The sequence below is a fragment of the Marmota monax genome, unplaced genomic scaffold (genome assembly GCF_021218885.2).
Source record: "Marmota monax isolate L192 unplaced genomic scaffold, Marmota_monax_Labrador192_F-V1.1 WCK01_AAM20220418_F8-fsc00004, whole genome shotgun sequence".
NCBI lineage: Eukaryota > Metazoa > Chordata > Mammalia > Rodentia > Sciuridae > Marmota > Marmota monax.
The window spans coordinates 10,853,590-10,866,272 of NW_026692881.1; the positions used below are offsets into that span (position 1 = coordinate 10,853,590).

Sequence of the window (12,683 nt, forward strand, 5' to 3'; positions counted from 1 at the left end):
AGATCAGGATTCAAATTCAGGCTAGCTGACTGTGAAGTCCACATACTACCCAGATATAATTTTAGAGACTTCCTGTAGTTCAGAAAGGGGCTGGGTTAATTAAATGCTAGAATTTTCCAGAAAAAAAAAATAGCTTTAGAAACACTAGATTTTTATTACTTATTTTCAGGTCATTTGAAAAAGGTGATTTTTTTTCTATCTTAAAACATTAAATTTAGGCTTATGATTCATGTTCAAGTAATGATTTTGAATTTGTAGAAAGTAATGAACACTTACAAAGAAAATATGGAACCAGGTTGGCAAATAGCCCTTTGGCACCTAGTATGAGATTTTCATTGAAGAACATTAGAAAAGTGTTTGGCTGTTAATTTATGGTTCCTAACTAGAGAACGCTATGGAAGTCCTGAGAAGTAAGATAAAAACCACTCTATTTTCACTCCTTGGTCTTTTCCCTAATGCATATGACCTAAGAGTCACAAGGTTGTTTCTTTGCTGACCAACCACGTCTTTTATCTTTGACCAATATTATTTGGTTTCTAAACAACTCATAAGGTTCTACATTATTCCTTGTAGACCCACAGAAAATTGTTTTCAGAGAGAATCAGACATAAAACTGCACAAAATTCACTCCATCATCTAAGAGACCAATAAAAAAAATACTACTAGTTTCCTGCTTGAAATGAACTTATTTCATTACAAACAATTGTCAGTTTTATTTTGGAAATTAGTCCCTGGAAGAATGCTCTTTAATGGAATTATTACCATCTGGCATTAGTTCTTTTTTGCATTCTGAAATAAAAACTGACCCCAAGAAAGACAGTGTCCCCTCTCTCCCGGTTTACCTCATCTCTGAAGGCAGAAGCAGGCTCCAGAAAAGCCATATAATTTGTCATCCAGACACTATTTTTCATAATGTCTAGTTTTTCACAGAAAAAAAAAAATCCCTGATTTCTCTCAGAACTCAAATGAAATATGAGAAACATTATTTCACTTGCTAAATTAAAATCAGAAGTTCTCTGTTGAAATTAACATAGGTTGTGTTTAAGTCATTGTTGATACTCACCAACTGAATCTTTTTTGCTCTTAAAAAAACAAAAACAACAACAAAAAAAGTGTGACCTGGAGAATGTGGAAATGGTCCCAAATGAAAAACTTGGCAGTAACCTCTGAAGAAAGCCCCTTTAGGGGAACAGCTGGGCTGATTTAGTCATGAGAAGTGGGGGAGAAGTGGAAGGAATGAACACTGGTCTTCTGACATTTAATTATAGTGGTGCACTTTACCGAGCCAGCTCTGTGCTGTTTTCCAAGGGTCATCTTATTCCATCTCTACTCTTACTCCGTGAGATGAGCATTGTATTTTTGCCATTTAACAGATAAGTTAAATAAGGCCCAGAGAATTCAAATGTTTTGACCAAGTCACACAGCAAACAGTTGGTAGAGTTGAACATGAAGCCCAGCTGACTACAGAGGGCATATTCCTAACCAGTACATGAAGTATGAAACAGTCGTGGAGGTGAACATAAGCGGTGTTATGTTACCAAGAGCTGTTTCAGAGGAGTGGAGCTATATTGTACAAGCAGGATTTTCATTCTTTTCTCATGAAATGTAAAGTAAGAAAAATGCACAAAATATAATGTATTTGCACCAGCACCCAGATCTTGGATTCTATTGCCATTCTTCAAGAAAAAGAACTTCAGAAAACCTAGTGATGTTGCTCATTTCTTGCCAGAGGCAGTAGGCTACCAAGTGCCTCAAGACAATGAGAACCTTCCTTCCCAGACACCTGTGGATCAGCTCCTTCACAGTTTTGTCCAACACTCTGCTGGTAATGTCTGTGAACCAAAGAGTAGAAGAAACCTTAATCTTACTTATAACTTCTTACAGTATTGGCAAGTTCCTGCTAAGGTGGCCAGATAGAATATAGGCAATAAGGTCTCTCTTGCCTTTCCCCAGATCCACTTTATAATCCATGCTCCTGATCCAGGGAAGGGAACTTGCTAAACTTCCCAAGTAGACCAAGGGTTTGGTTTTGTTTTTGGTACCAGGGATTGAACTCAGGGGCAATTAACCACATCATCAGCCCGTTTATTTTTGAGACAGAATCTCACTAAGTTGCTTATGCCCTCACTAAATTGCTAAGGCTGGCTTTGAACTTGCAATCCTCCTGCCTCAGCCTCCTGAGTCACTGAGACTACAGGCATGCACCATCTCACCTGGCTAGACAAGGCTTTTATGTGTGTGTGCATGTGCGTGCTTGCACATGCACATATATACACAGAATGAACATCTAAGTTTGAGTGAAGGAGAACTATTCTTGCATAACTGATCACTGTGACCATATTTCCCCATGAAACTCATTTTATTTTATATTTGCCCCTATTTTAGCACAAATGTATTCAGGTCATGATTTTTGTTTGTGATTTAACTGCAAGGCAAATAAACCTACTCAATCCCAGGTTATAGAGTGTAGACAGACCAGAATCTCACCTTGGTTAGGCCTTTTCCAAGCTGGGTAACCTCAGCTTTCTCTTTCTGAACCTTGTTTTTTTTCCCACAGATAAAACAAAATAAATAAATAAAACTTACTTCATAAGTAGAACAGATTTAGTGCAAAAATATTCATAAAGTTTTTAACATTGTTCCTGACACCAGAGGAAAAACTAGTATATAATCAAGATTACGGTTGTTGATAATAAAAATATAATAATGCCTCTACTAGTTCCTTTCTTAGGCCTATGATCAGACACCCTGCTAAATGTAAGATTTTAGAATGCCATTCTAAAAAATTACCCAGTGACATTTAGCATTTTCTATTTTCTATTTTAATTTATAGTAGGATGAAACATGAAGTCCAGTATGAGTAAAAGGCTTGAGATTGGTCCCCTTCTGATTATAAAACACACCAAATTTGTGTCTCTTTTCCATCAGGTTTATAATTGGAGATTTGCTGGACTCAGAAAATGACATCTTTGAGCAAGCCAAAGAATGTGATCATCATGGATCAGAGGAGTCACAGAAGGCCTTTGCCCATGGGACAGAGCTCATCCCCTGGTATGTGCTGTCCATCCAAGCTGATGTGCATCAGTTCCTGCTTCAGGGGGCCACGGTCATCCACTATGACCAGGACACACACCTCTCTGCCCGCTGCTTCCTCCAGCTTCAGCCTGACAATAGCACTTTGACCTGGACAAAGCCCACCACCGCCTCCCCAGCCAGCACTAAGGCAAAACTCAGTGCGCTCAGTAACACCGTCGAGCCCGGCAAATTCCCGCTACTGGGCAATGCTGTATTGAGCGGCCTGGTGGAGGGGGTCTTAGATCTGTTTTCAGCAAAGGCGGTGTACATGGGACACCCTAACATTGATATACACACTGTGTGTGTTCAGAACAAACTGGGTAGCATGCTTCTGTCAGAGACTGGTGTGACACTTCTCTATGGGCTTCAAACCACGGACAATAGACTATTGCACTTTGTGGCACCAAAGCACACAGCTAAAATGCTCTTCAGTGGACTATTGGAACTCACTAGAGCCGTGAGAAAGATGAGGAGGTTCCCTGACCAAAGACAGCAGTGGCTGCGGAAACAGTATGTGAGCCTCTATCAGGTAAGGGGTGCAGCCATTCCTCACTCCAGAGCCCGTCATCCTCAAGAGCAGGCACTTGGCAATTAGACCACCAGGTTCCCAGTTCTGCCACTTACCACCTCTGTGACCTTGTGCATTTTTTACTTAACCTCTTGATACCACAGTTCTCTTATCTATAAAATGGAAATGATAATACCTGTTATCTACCTATGAGAACTGAGTTAATATGTATAAAGCTACAATGTAAATTAAAATGTATAAGGAACAATGTCTGCTCATGGTAGGCCCTGTTATTGTTTTGTATGTAATAGTGATTATGCTTAGTATAGTTTTTTAATCTAGAAAAAAGCCAGTTAGCACAAACAATTTCACTGACTCAGGGTTTCAGTCAAAAATGTTGTAATCTGAATGATTTTATTATTAATTAGAGAATAGCTGATACATTGGAAACCTTCCCTTTGGAAACTGAAATCCTGATTCATTGCCTAGTGTGTTGTGTGGCTCTTGGAGAGCTACTTTCCTTATTGGATTGCTGCCTAATTGAAGAACTTTTGAGTTTAAAAGAAAGCCTCTCAAATGTGTGATCATTCTTACCTGAAGTTCATGTTCACTAGGTTTACAGTGACAATAGCCCTTAGCAGGCAATTTTCAAAAACCAGCTGCTTAAATTGAGTTTTTCATTAACCCTAAGTTGTCAGGTCCTTCAACACTCCAGCTTAGAGTGGTGACAGGCCTGGGCTAAATGAGATGATGAGGAGAGACACCAGCGTTAACTAGAGTATCATGCTTGTCAAGGAAGGAGAGGGTAGATTGCTGAGAAAATGAGTTATAAATCCTCCCATAAGGTGACGCTGTTGAAATGGCATTGTCAATTTGATCATATCAAAGTATTCAGTTTTAATTTATTATGCTTTTCTGTTTTGATGGGGAAAATGTCTTTTCTTATTAGTATCATAGGACAATTAGAATTATGACCAAAATTACTCACATGGATGACTTCATCTATAACATGATTCTCAAAACATTTTTCCTCCTAGGAAATTAGCAGAGACACATATAATGCCCCTTCTTTCTACTTTCTCCACACCCATGAGTGATTATAAGCAGAGATCATATCCTGAATAACTAATTTGAGTAATTAATTAGTAAACAGAGAGACCTATATATTCATATATGCTGATGCTACATCACACAAAACCAGTGTTAGTTAACTCATCTAAAATGGAAACCAAAATACCTGCTTCCTGTGTGTTGTACGGGAAGCTTTCAGTGCCTGTGAACTATTTGGAAAAAGGTCTTTAGGGATTATTATGAGTACTGATTTTTAATTGGGATTATTCCTCAACCTTGCAGAGTCAAGGGAAAAAAACCATCAAACATAGACATAAGTCAGTCTTTGAGCTTAATTACAACCCCGGTCACAAAGCCTATGTGCTTTAGTTTCTCCATCTGTTTTCTTCTCAAGATGATAGCATAAGTAACTGGATTCATGCATAAAATGTACTGCTTTCTCATTTACCCCTGCAGCCTTCAGCTTTTGCTGAAGGAGGCACAAGCTAAAACCAAGGACAGCAGAGGTAAAAAGTGCCATTGGAGCAGAAACAGAAGGGACCAAGAGAAGCCCCAGTCTAACACTGCAAACAGAGCTCTGCCCCCATCCTCCACAGGAACTAAGACACTGCAGGGTAGAAGCCAGATAGTTCCATGTATCTCTGTCACTTAAGAAATGTGGAAATTCTTCCTCAGAGATCATGCTACAGGAGTCACTTAAGAAGACAGGCACCATGCCTTGAAAATAGACATTCAAAATTTCTTCCAGAAGAAAAACGTGGAAAAGGCCAACAGACCAATATAGACTAATGTACACCAGTTTCCTAAATTGTCTCAGGGACAGTCAAATGGATTTGCTACTTAAAGAGCAAAAGGCCAAATGGATCTTTTGTTAAATGTTAAATGTCCATGGATGATGTATTTTTCCTGACTCTACAAGGCAGAAGAATAATCCTAATTAAAAATCAATTCTCATAAGAGCCCCTGAAGACCTTTTTTCCAAGTAGCCAACCACACTGAAAGCTCCCTGGGGAATACACAGGAAGCAGATATTTTAGTTTCCATTTTAGCTGATTAACTAAAACTGACTGTGCTATGTAGCATTACCATAATATTAAAATTATTTATAATACACGTTAGCCCATAAAGTGCTCTGATATGTCCTAGTACAAAAAAAAAATAAAATAAACTATTTAAATATCTATCTATAAGTTAAAAACATTTTTGAGAAATCTCTTGGATTTTTCCAAACTTCTGTTAATAGTACTAGAAGAGCATTTCTTTATCCCCAGTTTGGGAAATGTTTATATAGGCAATAAAAATAATCTTTCCAGCATTGGAGGAGAAAACATGAAAATAAAGGACAGTAAACTGTCCAGAAACATTGATGTTAATTAAGAAAGATAAACTAACATATGAGCTCTGGCTTCAGGTTATCCTGGGCATTGCTGAGAGCTGATAATTCTGGGGGTATTTGGAAGGGGCTTCTGAAAGCTGCAAGGGGTAAATACAGGATTATCAGGTAAACATCTTTGGTTGTAATCAACAGAAACAGATTCTCACAATCTGCAGGGGTATAGATTAGTTTAACAGTGTTCAAAATGTCATATGAAAGATATGCCAAGAGGTAAAAGTGTGTGGGTATATTAAAAGGAATCAATTTTCTAGTCTTCTTCACATGAACTCTTTTCTAAATCTGAGAAAGTGCCTTCACACTCAACGGTCCTCCTCACACAATAAGGAAGAAGATATATCCTTTACCCAAACAAGAGATTATTGTCTTAAAAAAACAAAAGATTCAAACTGCATTTTAGTTCCCAGAAAGCTTCCTTAAAATATTTGAAAAAAAAAAAAAGGCACCCTGCCTATTTCTGGCCTAATATTTTGAAGGGTAAGTTTTGGTCCATGTTGGGATGTTCTGAAATTAGAAAACCCCAAACAGCAAAAGCTAATAGGGCTGATTCTTTTATGAGTAAACTGTAACAGATCTATTGAAATTTTAAAGATGTGTAGGCTAAAAATGCATAGGTAAAGGCTTAACAAAACTTCTTTCAACTGTATAGAGTATATTATTCATTAAGCAGTTAAAAACTATTTGCCAAAGTGTGTCATGAAATGTTCATCCCAGTTTGGAGTCACTCTTAGTGACTTTCAGCAGAGGCTCTCTTCAGCAGGCCTGAATCAAGTGGAATGATCTCCAGCCATGTTCATCCCCTGTATTGCTGCATTCAGGAATCCCATTCCAAGGAGAAAGATTCTGATTGGTTTATTTGGACCATGCACCAATCATTGGTCAAGGGATGCTATTCCACTTTGATCAACAGATTCATTGAGATTATATTCAATGGAAAAGAGATAAAGTAAAATTGGGAAATGGCTGGAGAAGAAGGAAGTGGATAATGGACAGGCATAAGTTACAGATGTCCCACTACAAGAGGTCACCCAAAGGTTTCTATGTCAATTGCCCAAGTTACTCAGCATCCTGGGATTCAGAAGGTAGTATTCACAGCAAGTCATAAAATCAGATAGTCACTGAACATTAGGATGAAAGAGTAAGCATGCACACACAAATTCTCTTTATTATTTGCATATGATCTGCAACAAAGCAAAGCACTGTTAGCAAGCACTTCCTTGGAACTGTAAAGGAGGACTACTCTTAAAATTTTCAGAAAGTAGAGACAGTACATGGAAATTAATTTTAAAGAAACTCTTTTATGCAGTGTGTGAAATAGCAATATTGTGTTTAATTTAGATGTGGCTTTTTGTGGTTTTATTAACTGATTTTGCTGACTTGTGGAACGAGTCATTGACCATTGTTTAGTTAAGTAAATCCCTGCCATTACTCATTTAAAAGATGTTGCTCAGAGTTGCCTTGCAAGCAGTAGCTATTGTAAACCACTATCTCCCCCTTGAGTGTGTGTTGCTGCTCACAGTATCATAATCTCCTTGGTATTCTAAGTCCCATGAGCTCTCCATCCATCTTCAGATTTCAATCACTCAAGAGGATGACAACTCAACTGTTTGAGGACCTCCCCAGGGCCCTCCAAAGTGAATTTCACATAGGCCACATCCCCTCTACTTCAAGTCAGACTTTCCTGAGCATCAAATTAGATGAGAATCTACTTGATGTGATATAATAGTGGACAAATAAAAGTTAATTTTACTTAAATAGATCCCCACTCTGTTTTCAACTCTCGAGACCACCAAGTCCTCCAAAGGATCAATTTGCAAAGTAAGTCTTAATGAATTCTCCTACAGTGTTAGTTTTGAAGCCAGGATGCAAAATATTTTTTATCCCAGTTGATGGTTTAAAGCACATCACCAGATCCGATCAGGATGTGACCAGGATAGCAGGGAACCCTATGAAATGTTCAGCAGGGAGTTCTAAGATTCAGAAAACACAGCCAGAACCACATGGGTGGCCAGGTCAATTATTCTTATGTGGCTGCCTGTGCCTCTCCACCTCTGGGGATTTGCTGGGAACCATTAATACATTTACTTCCACATTGCTTGCCCCTTCCTTATTTGTTCAGCATGTGGTTCTTTTTAGGAGGATGGCCGGTATGAAGGCCCAACCTTGGCTCATGCTGTGGAGTTGTTTGGTGGCAGACGATGGAGTACTCGAAACCCCAGCCCTGGGACATCAGCAAAGAATGCTGAGAAACCCAATGTGCAGCGAAATAACACCCTGGGCCTAAGCACCACCAAGAAAAAGAAGAAAACCCTCATGAGGGTACTGTGTTATTTGCTTCTTAAGCTCTATACTCAATCTTCCAGGATTATTGTGTGGCCTATATCACCTTAGGTTATTTGAGTTGGGGACTACATGGGGTATAAAACAAATGTCACATACCTCTTGCTACCAAGGCCAGGACCAGGAACCAAGCCAACACCAGGAAAAGGTGAAGTCCATAGAAGAACTCAGAGACATAAACAAAACAGTGCAATCTAAGTTGCTGTCCAATCCTTTGCTATGGTACCAGCAAGAAGAAAAATACAGAGCTAAGAGGCAGGCAGAGAAGACGGCACAGAGCAGTTCACTGATGGGTCTAGAAAGATGTGTAGGAGTTCACCAAGCAAATAATACAAAGGACAGCAGCCCTGGCAGACGAGACAGCAGAGAGGCATGGAGTCATAGCTTGTTCAGGGAAGCACAGGCCACTCTGGGTAGCTGAAGCATCAGTACTGAGTTGGGCAAGAAGGGGCTAAAAGAGAACAGGAGTCACATTATGAAGGTCCTAGAGGGCCATAATGCTGTATGTGGAACACTACCTAAGATATATTTTCACAATATACTATAACATATTTAACCACTGTAACATGATAGCATATTTGCTTCGTGACTATCTAAAAAAAATGCCCTTTTTTACATACATGAGGCTGTTGATAAACAGCAGACCTTTATCTGCTTCACAATTGTGTCTGTACACAGAGATTCCAGGGCTCATATGCGTCCTCTTTTCGGCCTCCCTCTGTTAGCTGCCTTGCAATGAAGAACAAACTGGGCAGCATGTCAGGAGGACACGTGGTCAGCCTTAACGGGTCTTTCCTGGCCTCAGCTGGGGGAGAGAGTTTCGAAGGAGAGTGGGTTAGAATAGAGCCCTGCCCAAACAGCAGCTGTGGGGAGAGTGAAAAAAACGGGCCAGGAGCCATCTGATCTTTGCGTTCCCAGGGTGAGAGTGGAGAGGCAACTGACGATGAGATGGCGACTCGAAAGGTCAAAATGTACAAAGAGTGTCGAGGCCGGAGTGGTTCTGATCCTCAAGATACAAATGAACAAGAAGAATCAGGTACAGGAGATTTGTGAGTTTTAATGTTATAGGAAAAACACATTTGGTTTAAGTTGTGATTTAAGCATTGTAGACATTCTTAACAAAACTTAAATATACTTTTTTTTAAAAACCAGATGATGAAACCAAAAAGATACTTAAAAGTACCTAAAAGGCACTTCTACAAACATAATCTACTTGGAACAAAATTCTCACATTATTATAATTAACTTGCCATTATTGGCAGGTAATAGTTGATGAACAAGATACAATTTGATGGATTAGATGAAAGATTCTCAACCCTGGCTAGAGAGTAGAGCTTTTAAGAATATATCTCCAAGTCCTGGCCACACCCAAGACTGACTGATTTAGACATTTTGGGGCTAGAACCTGGGCATCTATATACTTTTAAGTTCCCCAAATGATTGTAATGTGTAACCAGTTGAGAATCCACCACATTAGTCCATTCATCAAAATATTTTGATGCATAGGTTGGTTTGCTCAGACATCTTTGGTTTGTATTTGATTTCTGAGGAAAATAAAATATGAGCAGTTCTTTTTTTTCATCTTTCATCCTTACAGAGGCGAATGCCATCGCTAGCCCTCCCAATCCTCTCCCTTCCAGAAGAGCCCACTCTTTGACTACAGCTGGGTCCCCCAACTTGGCTGCCGGGACGTCATCTCCCATCAGGCCAGTCTCCTCCCCTGTGCTGTCTTCTTCAAACAAGAGTCCGTCCAGGTGGGGCCTTAACATGATAAAACTGAAGGGCCCTTCCCATCATTCCAGTTGTATGGAAGGGCACATGCTTCCAATTGTCTGTGGAAAGACTGGTTCCAAATTTTAAATGATCCCAATTTTCTTGATTTTATACTACCTTCTGATTGTGCTTACTTATTTGAGAGAATAAAACAACCCTTCAAAGTAGCTGTGACAAAATCTAAGCTGTGATTCTCTAAATCTGCACTGTCCAATATAGTAGCCACTAGCCACATGTGGGTATTTGAATTCAAATTTAAATTAATCAAAATTAAATTAAATTTAAAAGCCAGCTTCTCATTACAGTAGCCACATTTCAAGTGCTCCATAGTTACAAGTGGCTAATGGTCACTAAGCTGAACACTGCAGATAGAGCACATTTCTATCACTGTAAGAAGTTCTGTCGGCTAGTGCTTAGTACTGCTCTAAGTGAAGAATAACTTAAGTTTTAATATAAGCTACCTGGCACTTCACTATTGGTGAAATATACTTAATCCTCAGATATGAGAAAAGTTATACATGCCTGGAGAAATGAATTCAAATGTAAGCCTACTGGATATGTTTACATATAATTCTAAAGCTGGTATTATATTAAATTATCATATAAGATTCATATAAATAGCAGACTTGAAACAAAATCTACCTTCTCAGAAAAAGAAACATGTTAAAATGAAAGACTTCCAGAGAGAACAAGAATGGCTACTACATCTCCCTCCACTCATATAGTTCAAATATTTCAAATAAAGTTAAAGAAATTCAGAGAATTCATGTAGAACCACGATAAAACAGGTACTCTTCACCTATCCACAGAGGAGTGAGTCTGAGCACACATTGATTTTGGAAATGTCAATTTCACACACACACACACACACATACACCACATACATATATACACTACACACATGCACACACCACATTCATTTATTCATATTCTCTCTCTCTCTCCCTATTGATAAGAATACTAAAGCAAATTATCTTTTAAAGGAAAGAATCTTGCCAAAGCAATGCTTGCCTTGAATCCCAGTTACTTGGGAGGCTGAGGCAGTAGGATTCCAATTTCCAGGTCAGTCTGGACAATCTAGCAAGACCCTGTTTCAAAATGAAAAGAGCCAAGGGATAGTTCACTGGTAGCATTCTTGAGAAAGGTTCTGCTTTCAATCCCCACCCCCCCACACACACATAGAAGAATTCTTTCTCTCAATGAGTAAGGAACTTGTACGTTAACCTTTTTATATTTACAACTGGCTCAAATGGGTCAGGGAATATAGGAATTCTTCTTACCACCCTTGAAACCTTCTTCAAATTTAGGTTTACAACAAAACTGAAAGTTAACAAAGAGTTGGTTCCCTTTACATTTTACTTTCAGCCTATACAGGATCCTGGGGAAACAAAATAGCCAAACAACCTTGATTAAATGGCTTTTCTCTTTACTTCAGTCACTCATGAGCAGAAAAAACTCTTTTGAAAGAGAAAACTAACATGCCAGATCAAAGATCAGAGGCCCCAACCCAGGAGACCCCAGGGGTCCATACCCACTCAACCATTCTAAAACAGAAAGAAAAAACAAAGCAAGAGAAGAAAATCAGCCAGAATGCTGTTAAAGGAGAAAGCAAGATTGAGCCCTAAGTCTAGCAGGAGAAAGAGTGGACATAGAGCTTCCTAGAGTCAGGAGATGAGTCCTACAGTCAGGAGGCTAGAAGTAAGGAACAGGGTGAACTTATTGTTTAAATGCAAATGTTGAAGCCACAATTCTCCCCTTCCTGAACCTATGCTTCCTATGTCCTGCTCTGTGCTGATTTTCAACAACCTAAGCCTGTAAATCTGTCAATTGGTGATGCTGTCCCAGTGAGGGAGGTGACCTTCAGCTGTCAACACAAAACAATTTTCCCTCACCAAACATTGTTAGTGAGGTTGAGAATAGACTGTGACTGTTTATTATTATATTCTCTGTACTCTCTTACATATTTGAAATATTTTTTTAAAAGCCCAAGGTAATAAAAACAAAGATTATGTTCATTAATTTGACTAAAAACTATAATCAAAACATTTCACTTGCTATTCTGTCAGGAAATCAGTATAGAAAATTTAAAAGGTGAAACATGGAGACAGTTTTTGACTCATTTGACTGACATTTTTATATTGAATGGTCGCAGCCGTCGCAGATACAGATATAATCCTTTGGCAGATTTGGCTACTTTCCATTCTTAATGTGTTTTCTGACTCACATTTTCCATTAATATTAAAAGCTCTTCCCTATTTTCATTGAAGAACTGATTAAGAAAGGAAGAAGAAAAGATACTGCAGTACCTAAAACTTTCCTCTTAAATGGGTTCCTTTAATTCAGATTATAGAAAAGAACACATATATTTCCATGGATTATGATTGAGTAATTCTGGTCTCATTTAAAAGTGACTTTTCTTCAGAATCACTGAACTTAGAAGTTTTACCCCCATTGAGCTGTGGTTTTCAAAGAACTGCTTTGATTAGTAGAGGAGTATTAACCTTAACTTTGTGCCCTTATTAA

General features: G+C 38.8%; 1 protein-coding gene across 5 annotated transcripts in view; it reads left to right on the forward strand.

Annotated features, from left to right (window-relative positions):
* Positions 1-12,683, forward strand: part of Plce1 (phospholipase C epsilon 1) — a 363,943-nt gene that overhangs the window by 295,897 nt on the left and 55,363 nt on the right. For 4 of the 5 annotated variants that reach the window (XM_058581097.1, XM_046450435.2, XM_046450436.2 and 1 more), the window contains 4 exons: positions 2,929-3,604; positions 8,184-8,366; positions 9,306-9,423; positions 9,985-10,141. In XM_058581097.1, coding sequence (XP_058437080.1) covers positions 2,929-3,604; positions 8,184-8,366; positions 9,306-9,423; positions 9,985-10,141 — 1,134 coding nt within the window. The remainder of the gene's footprint in view (positions 1-2,928; positions 3,605-8,183; positions 8,367-9,305; positions 9,424-9,984; positions 10,142-12,683) is intronic. The other variant, XM_046450437.2, reaches the window with a different exon arrangement.